Genomic DNA, 16434 nt, shown 5'->3' with positions numbered 1-16434 from the left:
AAGCTGTATCTCGGTGTCTCTAGCTGCAGGGCCCTGGGGGCCCCAGCATGCTGGTGTGTGGGGCCAGGTCCTCAGCCCTTTGGTGGGCAGGGCAATGTTCAGGGGTGGCTCTAGGCTCAGAGACTCTTAAGGAAGCCTGTCTGATGATGGGTGGGGCTGTAGTTGGCACTGGTGAGTGCCAGGAGACATCCCAGCATTGGTGTCCTTAGGCTAGTGGGTGGGGTGGGGCTGGGTTCCCCAGGCTAGCAAGCTAAAGGGAGGATTCAACAATATTGGTTGCTAGCACTAATGTCCACATGGTACAAGGAGGTCCCCAAAGTGACTTTAGCCAGTGTCTCTGTCCCCAGGGTGAGCTCCAGTTGCCCCCCTGCTTCTACAGGAGACCCTCTAAGATCAGCTGGCAGGTCTTACCCAGGCTCCTTTCAAATCTCAGTTTCTTTCCTGAGTCTAAGTGTGTAAAATTTTGTGTGTGCCCTTTAAGAGTGGAGTCTGTTTCTCATAACCCTCTGGGTCTTCCGAAAGTTAGCCCCACTGGTCTTCAAAGCCAAATGTTCAGGGGCTCATCCTGGCACAGGATCCCTGGGCTGGGGAGCCTGATGTGGGGCTCAGACCCCTCATTCCTTAGAGAGAACCTCTGCAATTGTAATTATTGTTTGTGCATTGTCCACCCAGGGGCATGAGGCTTGACTGGACCTTGATTCTGCCCTCCTACCTCCTGCTTGTGTTCCTTCTTTTTATCTTCAGTTGTAAAAGGTCACTTATGATAGATTTGGGTGTTTTTCATAAATAATTATTCTGTAAGTAGTTGTGATTTTGTTGTGCTGGTGAGAGTTCAGCTCAGGGTATTCCTCCTTTGTCATATTGGGAACTCTCTCATCTACATATGTTCTTAATATTTAAAGGATTAAACAATAAAGTTATATATGAACTTTTTTGAATATGTATTCAAAATGAACATAATTTGAATATGTATTTTATTAAAAATGTAATTTAAAATAAACTATAAAAATTAAAAATTTAAATTGTTTTCCTATTTTTAGGGATGTAATTCAAACATAGTTTTCAGAAAAGTATTTCCTTCTAAAATATACAAACATATGTATTAAAATGAGGACAAATGCAAGTTATTAGTTCATATAAATTTTTACATAAATCACTTGAATAAAGCTAAAATTTAATGAGTTAAATCTCATAAATCTAAATTTCAGACATAAAAATATTGACAGTTCTAGAATTCAAAAACCATCTAGTTGGCAGAAAACCAATATCAGGCTTCCTATATGTATATGGAAAACTACATATATACAAACTTTGCAAGTAATATGAATCATTGATTATTCAAAATATCCCCCTAGCTAGTAGTAGATTTGCCTTGCATACTGCATTGATTCATGAGCACCTTCAAATGCATGAATTGGACCCAAAGAAAATGGGTGCTTAATGATACTTTCATATGCAATAACCTACTGCATATATGCCATCCAGAGAAAGAACATGGTGGGTTGATTAGTTTATCCTTTCTCTTACACAGATGCTTCCATAGCTTAAATTCCTTCCCATATTCCAAATCTGTAACTATTTCTGTTGTCAACAATGGCAATCGGCAAACCTTGGTAGCATTTGGACACCATCACCTACGGTTTCTAGACTAAAGAACAAACGATATTCCAGTGTTCCTATGGGCTTTAGAGAGTATTAATCATAAGAGCAAGTGGTGTTAGTCACAAAGACAGATGTTTAGAGTTATGGCTTGTTCTGTGCTAGTGCCAAGTGTGGGATCCCCAGTGATAGCAGAGGCTACAAGCTATTTAATTTTTGAGTTTGCATTTGGGATAAGTAGAAACCTCTTTATGTGTAGGCTGTTAGGGCAAGAGTCTTTCCCTTATCTGGGCTTCAGGGTAGTAGTGCATTAAATTCCAACCTATAAATTTATCAAATACATGTTTCCTCTTATGGTATGGAGGGATACTAGATGTCCAAAGGGAGAAGGATAGGGAGAGAACCAGCAGTGAAGGGGGAAAGGGTGGAATAAATTTGGAGGAAACAGCAAAACATCACTTAATTCATAATTTTGCCTAGGAGTTTGGTCTCTAGGTACTAATATATTACTCTTATTTCTGTGTATAACTGTATGTGTTCTCCCTCTCTGCATTTTCCTTGGTTTTGCAAATTGTCTTGACTTATTGTTTAAATAATTTGAGGATGTTAAGTTTGGGGTGGTGTTACCTCTTGCATTTATTATTGGGATTTAAGTCCCTCTAGAGTCAGGTTTTGAAAAGCAGGGATGCCCTCAGTTACTTTATAACAATCTAATTTCTTCCATAAGTGCTTTTAGCCTGAAATACTAATTAAAGCATGTTCCTATTATAAATCAAAGCCCTTAGCTTGAAGGAGATTCACAGAACCTCAATTAGAAATTCTCAGAGGACACTTTCAACCTGCATATAGTTAGGGATATTTTGGGTTTGGTTGTGTTTATACTTCAGAGAAGGCAATGGCACCCCACTCCAGTACTCTTGCCTGGAAAATCCCATGGACAGAGGAGCCTGGTAGGCTGTAGTCCATGCTAAGGGTCGGACTCGACTGAGCGACTTAACTTTCACTTTTCACTTTCATGCATTGGAAAAGGAAACGGCAACCCACTCCAGTGTTCTTGCCTGGAGAATCCCAGGGACGGGGAAACCTGGTGGGCTGCCGTCTATGGGGTCGCACAGAGTCGGACATGACTGAAGTGACTTAGCAGCAGCAGCAGTGTCTATACTTAAAGACAGAATTGGCCAAAATTCGTATTGAATAAAGATAAATGGGTCCAGTAACACTATTTTTGTCTCTACTTCCCAGTACTGTATGTCCAGATTGAAGTATGGTTTTAAGCTATAGTTTTGAGCAAGAGATTTTTAAAAGTTACATTTAGAAAATATTGCTATATGGGAAAATAATCTTTTAAAAGTGTTGATATATGTATATGAATAACTGATGTGCTTTGCTGTATACCTGAAACCGACACAACATTGTTAATCAATAGAAAGCCCAGAGATAAATCCACGCACATATGGACACCTTATCTTTGACAAGGGAGGTAAGAATATACAATGGATTAAAGACAATCTCTTTAACAAGTGGTGCTGGGAAAACTGGTCAACCACTTGTAAAAGAATGAAACTAGAACACTTTCTAACACCATACACAAAAATAAACTCAAAATGGATAAAAGATCTCAACGTAAGACCAGAAACTATAAAACTCCTAGAGGAGAACATAGGAAAACACTCTCCGACATACCTCACAGCAGGATCCTCTATGACCCATCTCCCAGAATATTGGAAATAAAAGCAAAAATAAACAAATGGGACCTAATTAAACTTAAAAGCTTCTGCACATCAAAGGAAACTATTAGCAAGGTGAAAAGGCAGCCTTCAGAATGGGAGAAAATAATAGCAAATGAAGCAACTGACAAACAACTAATCTCAAAAATATGCAAGCAACTCCTACAGCTCAACTCCAGAAAAATAAATGACCCAATCAAAAAATGGGCCAAAGAACTAAATAGACATTTCTCCAAAGAAAACATACAGATGGCTAACAAACACACGAAAAGATGCTTAACATCACTCATTATCAGAGAAATGCAAATCAAAACCACTATGAGGTACCATTTCACACCAGTCAGAATGGCTGTGATCCAAAAGTCTACAAGCAATAAATGCTGGAGAGGGTGTGGAGAAAAGGGAACTCTCTTACACTGTTGGTGGGAATGCAAACTAGTACAACCACTATGGAGAACAGTGTGGAGATTCCTTAAAAAACTGGAAATAGAACTGCCTTATGATCCAGCAATCCCACTGCTGGGCATACACACTGAGGAAACCAGAAGGTAAAGAGACACATGTACCCCAATGTTCATCGCAGCACTGTTTATAATAGCCAGGACATGGAAGCAACCTAGAGGCCCATCAGCAGATGAATGGATAAGAAAGCAGTGGTACATATACACAATGGAGTATTACTCAGCCATTAAAAAGAATACATTTGAATCAGTTCTAATGAGATGGATGAAACTGGAACCTATTATACAGAGTGAAGTAAGCCAGAAAGAAAAACACCAATACAGTATACTAATGCATATATATGGAATTTAGAAAGATGGTAACAATAACCCTGTATACGAGACAGCAAAAGAGACACTGATGTATAGATAGATCAGTCTTCTGGACTCGGTGGGAGAGGGAAAGGGTGGGGAGATTTGGGAGAATGGCATTGAAACATGCATAATATCATGTATGAAACGAGTCACCAGTCCAGGTTCGATGCACGATACTGGATGCTTGGGACTGGTGCACTGGGACGACCCAGAGGGAGGGTATGGGGAGGGAGGAGGGAGGAGGGTTCAGGATGGGGAACACAGGTATACCTGTGGTGGATTCATTTCGATATTTGGCAAAACTAATACAATATTGTAAAGTTTAAAAATAAAATAAAATTTAAAAAGAAAAAAAAGAATGTTAAAAAGAAAAGAAAATCCTGCTTAAAGAAACGTCAGAAGAGTCACAGAGTACAAAAGAATTTTAGCTGAACTTAAAAGGTGGAAAAAAAAATCAGCTATCTTAGAAGTTAGATATATTTCTTCTCCTTAATTTTTTAAGTATTAAATATCCAGGCCAGAAATGTGATCTACTCTTTCACATCTCCAGTATTAATTAGGAATTATGTCTCCTACTTTGGTTCATGTTTTATTCATACTTACAAGTTTTAATTCTTTCTGGCACTTTAGTATCAGGCTAAAAGTAGTCAAAATATGAAAGCTTGGAGATAAATAGAAAAATGTTGGTATGTTATCACTCTTTAACTCAGCACAATGCTTGCCTTTTCCAGGAAAGCACATTAGAGCATTCGCATTTCTACACAGGACCAAACAGATGATTTTTGCATTTTGTAAAATTTCAGGTCTGTCTTTAGCAATTCACTTTGCCTTAACCTCAGATATAATATTTTCTTCCTTTCTGAAATAGGAATAATAAAAGTAGACTGGAACACAGCATTGTTGGCAAACCACACGTTATTAAATGTTTGATTTTATCTATTACAGAACATGAAAAGCAGAGGTTATGCAAGAGCACTGATTATATGAATTTGCATTTCAAAGTGAAATGGTTTTATAATGAATATGTGCGGGAACTTCCTGCCTTCAAGGATGCCGTTCCTGAATACTCCTTGTAAGTAGTGATTTTTTCACCCCCAAGTTTATTCTCAATTCATAGTCCTGTAAAATTACACCTGAATTATGCAGCCCTAAAATCTCTTCTCATAATCTTCATTTGAATGCAGACATTTCTGTTATGAAATTAGTGTTAAATGATTTGCATATATTTAGGAAGCATATTTAATTGAATTGTAAGTATGTCTTACTTGGATATTCAAGTCAAAGAGAAAGAAATACATAATGCATAAAAGCTCACACGATGAAATGATTTCTTGTAAAAGTGCTTGAACTCAGATTTTGTTAGGAAAATGAAGGGGGCTTGTATATTGATCTATATAATCCAGATTTCTCTTTATTTCAAACCTAAACATATCTTAGAAATTTATATTTCTAAAATAGAAGTCACTGTTAAACAGGTAACATTGTCATAAGCATGTTTCTATCAAATACAATTGTAATTACACAGTCAGATTTATAATACTGTGCATTTGATATTTGTCAGAATTCCATTTTATTCTGTTGAGAGGGGTCTGCCATATTCTAAGCACTATGCCAAGTATTTAGGAAAGGGAGAAAAAAATAAAGACCTCACCTTGAAAGGAGCTTATACTCAAGGAGACATGGACAAGAACACAAATCATGATAAAACAAGGCAAATTGAAATAAGTACTAATTCAAGTAGTATAAGCAAAATGCAGTGCAGTCTCACAAAAGAGATATATTACCCCTATTTCAGTGACTCTACACAGTGTTTATGAATAAGGTAACATTTAATATAGACTTAGAAAGGTTGGTCAGGTTATAACAAGAAAAGGAAAGAAAAGTTCTGAGGGTAATTATGGAAGAAGGAACACATGGGCTGTGGCCCATGGGAAATAGTTTAATTTCAGTGAAGAACACAGTATTTTTACAAAATTAGTAGAAAGTAATGTAGGAAAAGTGCTTTTGACTAGATTATATAAATACAGTGACGCTTTTGCTACTTTCATTAGGCACTGTGGAGGTTGGAAGAGGCAAAGATGGGAAGAGGGTAGAGGGTAGAGAGGGGTAGAGAAGAGATTTAGAAGGTAGTGAGTAATGTAATGATAAGATTAGAACACCCATTCATATAACTTTTCTCATAGAAGTTTATAAGCTAGAATGAGATACCAGGAGAAGTAAAAAGTTTACACATAATAGTGTGACTGTAGTAAAAGTGTAAAGGATGAAGATGTGTGGGAGATAAATTTCAAAGATAGAATTTACAGACTTTGTCAGCTAAACACACTTGAGGATTGAAGACTTAAACGTGCAGTACAAGTGTCTAAGTGTTGGTGACATCATTGGCTGGGAATAGGGAAATAAAAAGGGGAGCTGTTTGCCAGAGACTTCTGCTTCTGGCTCTGTCTGAACTAACTATAATCAGACTACCATGCTCACTGAAGACCAACTATAAAAGCTGAATAAATTAAACAGCATCAGAGAGCAATCAAGGCAAGTCACCAGGGAGTGAGTCACTAAGGTCCCTGAGAAAAGAAATGCATTGAGATGAACCCTGTGTCTGTTGCAGTTTCTCCCCAGGCCCCTCCAGCTACGTGCCATACCAGTCCTGGTGGTCAAACAGAGAACAGTAACTCAGAGTTTATAGTGACTCCACCGGCTAGAGAAACAAACATCGGTGTTCAGGGCTCTAAAGCCTGCTTGGTCTTGTGGGACCAAGATCTCGGAATAAAGGGGACTACACAGAAGTACAACATGTTGTATGCAGTTTCTTTTTGAGGTGTTCTCTGATTCCTAATCTGCCCTTGAGTGGAGAGTGAGGCAGAAATCGAGTAGAATGCAAGCACTAAGAGATTAAAAAGCTATGTAGAGACTTCAACATTCTCACAATGTTGGGGAGACAAAAATTAGAAGGTAAGGCTTTCTAAGAAAGAAGCAGCACTATAAACATCCCAGTTTTTCAGGTGAGATCCCTGAGGGAGTCTGTTCTAAAAATAAGGGCAAACTGAGACCAGCCTAAAATCTAGCCTTTCCTGGATCTTGGTGATCTTCCTACATTCTATCTACAAGCAGAAACTTAGATCCACTCTGAAGGAAATGAGAAATCAAAGGTTCCACAACTTTTCATAGACAATGCACAATATTTAAAAGGTTAAAGATTGCCAGACAATAGGACCAAATGACTAGAATCCAAGAGAAAAAGAGATACTAGCCTTATCAGACATAGTTTGATATGTCCTTCAAATTGTGGGAGGACTTCAAGAGTAAAAAGGAAGCTATAAGAAGAATAAATTGGACATCATAGAACTGAAAAAGGAAGTTAGGAATGTAATAGATGGACCTAATGGCAGAATATACACAGCAGAGGGCCTAAAATAACTGAGCCGTAGAAACAAAAAATACAAATATAGAAAAAAATAAAACAGGGATATATGGGGCAAATTATAAAGAGGTCTGGTGTGCAATGAATTGGGTCCCCAAAAAAGAGAAGAGAGAAAGAATAAATAGTATTTGAGCAGTGTGTAAAAAGATACTAGATGTGGATTTTGCAAAACTGATGAAAAGTTTTAAACTAAAGTTTAAGAATTTCTGTAAATCCTAAGAAGGATAAATGCAAGGAAAACCACCTGCAGGCCCATCATAGAAAACTGCTTAAAATCAAAAAGAAGTAAAACTTAAGTGTACTGGGGTCGAGGAAGGGAAGACACTACCTTCAAAAGAGCTGCAGTAATACAATTGACTGATTATTCAACAGAAGTGACTGAAACCTGAATATGATGCAATGATATCTTTTAAGTGCTGAAAGAGAGCAATTAGAATTCTACAAGCATCAAATATATCCTTCAAAAATAAAGGAAGATAAAAACATTTATACAGTATAACTGGGGATCCTCCAACTCAGGAATAGAACCCAGGTCTTCTATACTGTAGCCAGATTCTTTACCAACTGAGCTGCAAGGGAGGCCCAGCTGAAAACCTAAGAGAACTCATTTCCAGGAGACTCTCATCAAAAATATACTCTAAGCCTTCAGACAGAGAAAAATGACTTAAGAATACAGTAATAAAGAATTAAAAATATTAGAGAAGATGAACAAATTAGTACATTTAAAGCACATTAGCAAGATTGCTGAGAGAAATATCAATAACCTCAGATATGCAGATGACACCACCCTTATGGCAGAAAGTGAAGAGGACCTAAAAAGCCTCTTGATGAAAGTGAAAGAGGAGAGTGAAAAAGTTGGCTTAAAGCTCAACATTCAGAAAACGAAGATCATGGCATCCGGTCCCATCACTTCATGGGAAATAGATGGGGAAACAGTGGAAACAGTGTCAGACTTTATTTTTGGGGGCTCCAAAATCACTGCAGATGGTGACTGCAGCCATGAAATTAAAAGACGCTTACTCCTTGGAAGGAAAGTTATGTCCAAACTAGATAGCATATTCAAAAGCAGAGACATTACTTTGCCAACAAAGGTCCGTCTAGTCAAGGCTGTGGTTTTTCCTGTGGTCATGAATGGATGTGAGAGTTGGACTGTGAAGAAGGCTGAGTGCCGAAGAATTGATGCTTTTGTACTGTGGTGTTGGAGAAGACTCTTGAGAGTCCCCTGGACTGCAAGGAGATCCAACCAGTCCATTCTGAAGGAGATCAGTCCTGGGTGTTCATTGGAAGGACTGACGCTGAGGCTGAAACTCCAATACTTTGGCCACCTTATGCGAAGAGTTGACTCATTGGAAAAGACCCTGATGCTGGGAGGGATTGGGGGCAGGAGGAGAAGGGGACTACAGAGGATGAGATGGCTGGATGGCATCATGGACTCGATGGATGTGAGTCTGAGTGAACTCTGGGAGTTGGTGATAGACAGGGAGGCCTGGCGTGCGGCGATTCATGGGGTCGCAAAGAATTGGACATGACTGAGCGACTGAACTGAACTGAACTGAACTGAGCAATATAAAAGTTTTAAAATCTGTAGAATAAAATCTGCATAGAATTAAAATAGAGGACAAAAATAGCCTGAAAATGTAGGAGAATGATAGACTGAGTTAATAAAAGGTCCTCAAATTATTTAGAAGGTGTAAATACTCATTTTAAAAAGCTTTTACTATGTCTGGGTGTGTGTGTTATAATTTATAATGCAAGCTCTTAATGTATAATATAATACTAGGCATCAAATAAGATTATGGGGAAGGAGGAGCGAGTAAAATAAAACTACTTAAAAGGCAAAAAATGAGAAAGAAAGGAATGAAGGGCAAGTAGGAAACTGGGAGTGGGAATGAAATATGATAGATTTAAAATTTAATGTATCAGAAAATTAAGTGTAAACCTTAAGTGCAAGTAGATTGATATTCTAGCCAACAAGTATTGTTCTGTTAGATAAAATAGTAAAACCCAAAATATCTTTCTTATAATTTATTCACCTAAAACATGAGAGTCTAGAAATGTTAAAGGATGAAAAAATAATTGAAAGGAAAATTATGCAGCTATATTAATATTAAAAAAGTAGATTTTAAGATAAACACTTTGAGAGAAATTTTTCATGATAATTAAGGGAATAATTCAACAAAAAGATGTTTCATTTCTAGTGGAAAGATATCACATGTGCTTGGATTGGAAGAATTAATACTGTTAAATGGCCATACTATCCAAAGCAATCTACAGATTTAATGTGATCCCCATCAAATTATCCGTGACATTTTTCACAGAACTAGAACAAATAATCCTAAAATTTATATTGCACCATGAAAGACCCTGAATTCCCAAAACAATTCTGAGGAAAAAGAACAAAACTGGAGGTATAACCCTCCCAGACTATAGACAATACTACAAATTTACAGCAATCAAAACAGCATGTTACTGGCACAAAAACAGATATACAGATCAATGGAACAGAATAGAGAGCCCAGAAATAAACCCACACAACCTACAATCAATTCATCTTCAACAAAGGTGGCAAAAATATACAAAATATAAAGACAGTCTCTTTAGCAAGTGATGTTGAGAAAGCTGGACAGCTATATGTATATCAATGAAGATAGAACAATGCTCAAATATGACACCATAAAATTCTTGTAAGAGAACACAGGCAAACATTCTCTGACATAAATCCTATCAGTGTTTTTTATTAGGTCAGTCTCCTAAGGAAATAGAATTGAAAACAAAAATAAACAAATGGTACCAAATCAAACAAGCTTTTGCACAGCAAAAGAAGCCACAAACAAAATGAAAAGACAACCTATGGAATGGGAGAGAATATTTGCAAACAGCATGACCAACAAGGGATTAAATTCAAAAAAACAAAAATAGTTCACATGACTCAACAACAACAAAAACAATCTAATGAAAAAATGGGCAGAACAAATAAGTAAATGTCATTTTTCTATTTGTTCAAGCTTAAAAAAATTGTGTAGAAGACCAAACTAGATAGATCCCCAAAGAAGACATACAGATGGGCAATAGGCACATGGAAAGATGTTCAACAAAACTAATTAGAGAAATGCAAATCAAAACTACTGAGATATCACCTCACGCAGGTTAGAAGGGCCAACATCAAAAAGTCTACAAATAACAAATGCTGAAAAGGTGTTGAGAAAAGAGATCCCTCCTACACTGTTGGTGGGAATGTACGTTGGCTCAGCCACTATGGAACACAGTATGGGGGTTCCATAAAAAGCTAAAAATAGAGTTGCCCTATGATTCAGCAATCTTACTCCTAGACATATATCTGGAAAAAACTAACTTGAAAAGATACATACACCCTCAAATTCATAGCAACAATATTTACAATAGGCAAGTCATGGAAGCAACCTAAATATCAATTGACAGATGAATGGATAAAGAAAATGTGGATCAAATATACAATGGAATATTACTTATCCATAAAAAGAATGGAATATTGCCATTTGCAGAAACATGAATGGATCTAGAGGTTATCATACTAAGTAAGTCAGAGAAAAATACCATATGATATCACATTTATGAAATAAAAAATATGATACAAATGAACTGATTTATAAAGCAAATACTCACTCATAGACACAGAAAGCAATCTTATGGTTACCAAAGGGGTAAGGTGGGCTAGGATAAATTAGGAGACTGGGGATTAACAGATACAAACTACTATATATAAAATAGATAAACAAGGCCCTACTGTTTAGCACAGGGACTATATTCAGTACCCCATACAAACCCAAGTGGAAAAGAATATAAAAAAGAATATATAATGTAATATATACAACTAACCCACTTTCTTGTACACCAAGAACTAACACAACATTGTAAATCAACTGTACTTCAATGAAAATTTTTCAAAAATAAAGTTTAAAAAGATATATCATTTCTCAATTTGTATGTATTAAATGACATGTCAGCAAAATATATAAAGCAAAAATTGTCAGAAATAAAATGAAAAATAAAATCTACAATCCTATTTGGAGATTACAATTCTTTCAGAAACTGAAGAATCAGACAAAATGTCATTAATAAAGACATTTCAAAAGCATGAATAAAACAGAGAATTTATCTACCCAGATACATCTCTATCTGCTCACCCAGAGTTTCCACAAATTTTCATAGATATCATTTACACACACACACGCACACAGAATACCTATCTGTAATTTATAATTAACCAGCAGTGAGAAAATACACATTTTTAACAGACACACATGGTGCACTTACCAAAACAGACTATCTGCTAGACCCAAAAGCAAATATAATGAATTTTAAAAGCTTAGAAAATATACTGTATGTTCTTGGACCACAGATAGGAAATTAAGCAGATACTCTAGATCATTCATATGTCAAAAAATAAACCACAGTGTAAATTACACAGTATAATTACACAGTATTTTTAACTAATGATAAAATATAGCATGTCAAAACTTGTGGATTACAGCTAAAACAGGAAATAGAAGAAAATTTATGGCTCTGATTCTATACAAAGAAAGGAAAAACTATAAAATCAGTGATGTAAGTTATCAGAAGAAATATTTAAAATCAAGAGAAAATAGAAAAAGAAAATATCAACATGACCTGGGTTAAAAATAAAGTAGAAAATTTTATGTGCTCGGTCCTGTCTGACTCTTTGCAGCCCCATGGACTGAATGAAGCCTGTCAGATTGCTCTGTCCATTGAATTTTCCAGGCAAGAATATTTGAGTGGGTTGCCATTTCTTACTCCAAGGGATCTTCCTAACCCAGGGATCAAACGTGCATCTCTCCTGTCTTCTGCTTTGGCAGGCAGATTCTTTACCACTGTGCCACCTGGAGTTAAAAAGCCAAGTGTGTTTTTGAGAAGATGAAGAAAATCCAAGAAACCTTAGCAAGGGCAGTGCAAAAAAAAAAAAAAATGTTACAAATTACCATTATCAGGAAAAGATATCACAAAAGATCCTACAAAGATAAAAAATTATTAAGAGAGCATTTATGGTAGGCCATTTAAAAGTTAGGCAAAATAACTAAAACCAAGCTAGCATAACAAAAAAATATAAAATCTGAATGGGTCTGTATTTTAAAATTTGAATCCTTAATTAAAGCTCATGTCACAATTAAAACTGCATGCCCAGATGGCGCCAAACTGAATTCTTCCAAATGTTTAAGAAAGAATATCACCAATGTAACACAAACTGTTCCAGAGAAGGTAGGAATACTTCTCAAATCATTTTTAAGGTCACCATATCCTCACTACTAAAACTCATTGAGAACACAGCACACAAGAATAATTACAGGCCAATTTCTCTCTGAACATAGTTAAAAAAATAAATGAAATATTAGCCAATATAAAAAGGCTAATATAAACATGACAAAGGGGAATTTACTCCTGGGATATGAGATTACACATTTTAAAAGCAATGAACACAATTCACCGTATTTAAATTATGAAGGAGAAAATTCCTACAATCATTACACTAAACTTATAGCAGTAATTAGATAAAATAGAACATTAATTAAAAATCAAGGAAACTCTCTTAATCTAATAAAATAACCCCCCCATTTAAACAAACTATACAAACATAGATAAAATTTTGAAAACTTCCCCATGAGATCAAGAATAACCAATTTTATAGATAGATAGATCGATCGGACTTCCCAGGTGGTACAGTGGTAGAGAATCCACCTGCCAGGGCAGAAGACACAAGAGACATGGGTTCACTCCCTGGGTTGGGAAGATCCCCTGGAGGAAGAAATGGCTACCCACTCCAGTATTCTTGCCTGGAAAATTCCATGGACAGAGGAGCCTGGCAGGCCACAGTCCATGGAGTTGCAAAGAGTCAGACACGACTGAACACACACACACACACACACACACACACACGTATGCATATACCTGAATCACTTTACTGTACAGTAGAAATTAATACAACATTGTAAATCAACTATACTCTTTGTGTGAAGATTGACAAGTTTGTTCAAAAAAATGTAGTACATAAAAATACAAAGGGCCAAGACTAGCCACAGCAACCTTGAAGAGGAAGTAAAAATGTTGAAGAACTACACTATCAGTTGTCAAGACATATTCAAAAGCTGGTTATTAATTGTATAGTGTTGTGTGTAACAAATAGATGAATGAAATAAAGTAGTCTGAAGAGAAATCCACTCATTGCTGTTAATTGATTTGCATCAAAGATGCCAACTCACAGCAGTGGGGGTAAGGATGACCTTCTAAATAAATGGTGCTAGACAACTGTACATCCATTGTACATTCTTATGGAAAAAAGAACTTTGAAACAGACCATTCACAAAGCCCAACTGCAGGTTGATTACAGATCATTAAAATTTGAAGGTGAGCCTGCAGGATCAGTTACAGGAGAGGAGTTGTGGTAGATGAAAGCCAGATGGCAAAGCCCTGAGAAATAAGAGAATGATACAGTGGGGCACACAGCATGCAAGATCTACGTTTTACAGGATTTTGAATTGTAAAGAGAATCATAGATTGGGAATTGGGAACTAATGAAACAGCATGAGAAGGGTCAAGAGAAAGGAAGGAATTGAAGGTAAAAGGGAAAGTTAGATAGATAGATATTGGCCACCCTGCACAGCATGCAGGATCTTAGATCCCCAATCAGGGATCAAACCCATGCCCCCTGCAATGGTAGCTCAGAGTCCTAACCACTGGACTGCCAGGGAATTCCAAGAAGGGGATATATTTAAGAAGTGAAGATAAAGGTCTTCAAGGTAGCAAAACTAGAAAAAGAGAATGAAAAGAGGTTTTGGTCCTGAATTACTCTCAGATAAGAAAAGAGCAATACTGCATTTTCTATTAATTATGTGTGAATGACATCTTTTATAGTATGTCATAATATTAATTTTTTTCAGGTGGTTTGAACCTTTTGTCATGCAGTGGCTAGATGAAAATGAAGATGTGTCAATGGAGTTCCTACATGGAGCCCTGGGAAGAGACAAAAAAGATGGAGTGAGTTTAAATGACTTTCAGATTGCTTATTATTGAGATTTATTCATACTGCTCACTTTTAAGCTAATGGGAATTGTTAGGTTTATTGCTATTAATTAACATTTTTTTAATACTTTAATTACCAAAATATAATTAGAACACAATTTTAAAGTCTGATAAGACACCTAGGGAATTGCTTTAAAAAAAAAAAAAATCAATCACCCTTTTGCTCCAAGATTCTTTACTCCTTGAATTGACCTGAATCTACAAGTTCATTAGGCTTATACAAAGCGTCCCCATTGCTCTGGAACCTTTCCAGGATTCCAAGATTAGGGACAGACACTCTCCCAATCCCTCTAAGAGTAAATCAAATGTCTCGAGCCACAATCAGCTTGCTAAACCATCCTAATGCCTGTGGGGAATAAGAAATTGAAAAAAACCACTCCCCCAATTCAATTAATAGTAACCTGCCTCATGATACTAGTTTTACTATACTTTTCAGAAAAGGAGATGAATGATTTTAAAATGAACAAGCATTTTCTTACTGGGAAATGAAGGCGCATGATATAGGAGATTGAGTTGTTTTGAGAAATAATGAAAATTCTTTCCACAGTCCATGTAATATGTTTCGGGAATGGTTTCATCTTCTCTCTCCTCAGTTCCAACAGACATCTGATCATGCGCTCTTCTCTTGCTCCGTGGTTGATGTCTTTGCTCAGCTTAATCAGAGCTTTGAGATTATTAAGAAACTGGAATGCCCCAATCCTGAAGCATTATCACACTTAATGAGAAGATTTGCAAAGGTAGGTTGAATGGAATGAATCCTTTCTTTGCTGGGACAGTGTGTGTGTGTGTGTTTGTGTGTGTGTATTTGTGTGTTAGTCACTCAGGTCATGTCCAGCTCTTTGCGACCCCATGGACTGTAGCCCACCAGGCTCCTCTGTTCATGGAAGTCTCCAGGCAAGAGTACTGGAGTGGGTTGCCATTCCCTTCTCCAGGGCATCATCCTGACCCAGGGATCGAACCTAGGTCTTCTGCATTGCAGGTGTATTACTTACCACTGAGCCACCAGGGACTCTGGCATGTTGCACAGAATCTGAAAAATGCTGTTATTTTATAGCACTAGTCTTGTCTGACCACTACCCCAATTTAATTTCCTAATCCCAGCAAAAAAAGACTGTTTCAAGCTTGTCACCTGTCTTCTTGCCCTTCTTTTTTCTTAAATACAGATTTATCATCTAAAAAATCAAGTTACTATTCACATGAATGACTGAGTCATTTGTAATTGATGAGACTACTATGGGTGGCCAAATTAATTTACACTTTAGCTTTGTAGCAGAAAATAAATCTTGGAATTTCATATTCAAATGGCAAGTATTTTTTTTAGTAGTATACACTGTAGCACAAAATATGTTGAATTTGGAGTAATGAAAATTGAGTTCTAATTTCAAATCAGCCAATAACTATAGTGTGAGTCTGAGCAGTTCCCTTGATTTTTACAAATAGGCTTTGTTAGTTGATTTTGAGCAACCAGCCTTCCCTTAAGACCTCTTCCTCCTCTTATTGTCTCAGTTCAGTTCAGTTACTCAGTCGTGTCCTACTCTTTGCCACCCCATGAATTGCAGCACTCCAGGCCTCCCTGTCCATCACCAACTCCCGGAGTTCACTTAAACTCATATGCATTGAGTCAGTGATGCAATCCAACCATCTCATCCTCTGTCTTCCCCTTCTCCTCCTGCCCCCAATCCCTCCCAGCATCAGAGTCTTTTCCAATGAGTCAACTCTTCTCATGAGGTGGCCAAAGTATTGGAGTTTCAGCTTTAGCATCGTTCCTTCCAAAGAACACCCAGGGCTGATCTCCTTCAGA

General features: G+C 36.9%; 1 protein-coding gene across 1 annotated transcript in view; it reads left to right on the top strand.

The window, feature by feature from the left end:
* Positions 1-16434, top strand: part of UNC13C (unc-13 homolog C) — a 685158-nt gene that overhangs the window by 548033 nt on the left and 120691 nt on the right. The window contains 3 exon segments of the mRNA NM_001206460.1: positions 5087-5213; positions 14492-14588; positions 15227-15370. Of these exon segments, the coding sequence (NP_001193389.1) occupies positions 5087-5213; positions 14492-14588; positions 15227-15370 (368 nt within the window).

This window comes from Bos taurus, chromosome 10 (assembly GCF_002263795.3).
Source record: "Bos taurus isolate L1 Dominette 01449 registration number 42190680 breed Hereford chromosome 10, ARS-UCD2.0, whole genome shotgun sequence".
In the NCBI taxonomy this organism is placed as follows: domain Eukaryota; kingdom Metazoa; phylum Chordata; class Mammalia; order Artiodactyla; family Bovidae; genus Bos; species Bos taurus.
Note: the sequence above shows the minus strand (reverse complement) of the source record. Positions and strands in the feature narration are given on the sequence as shown.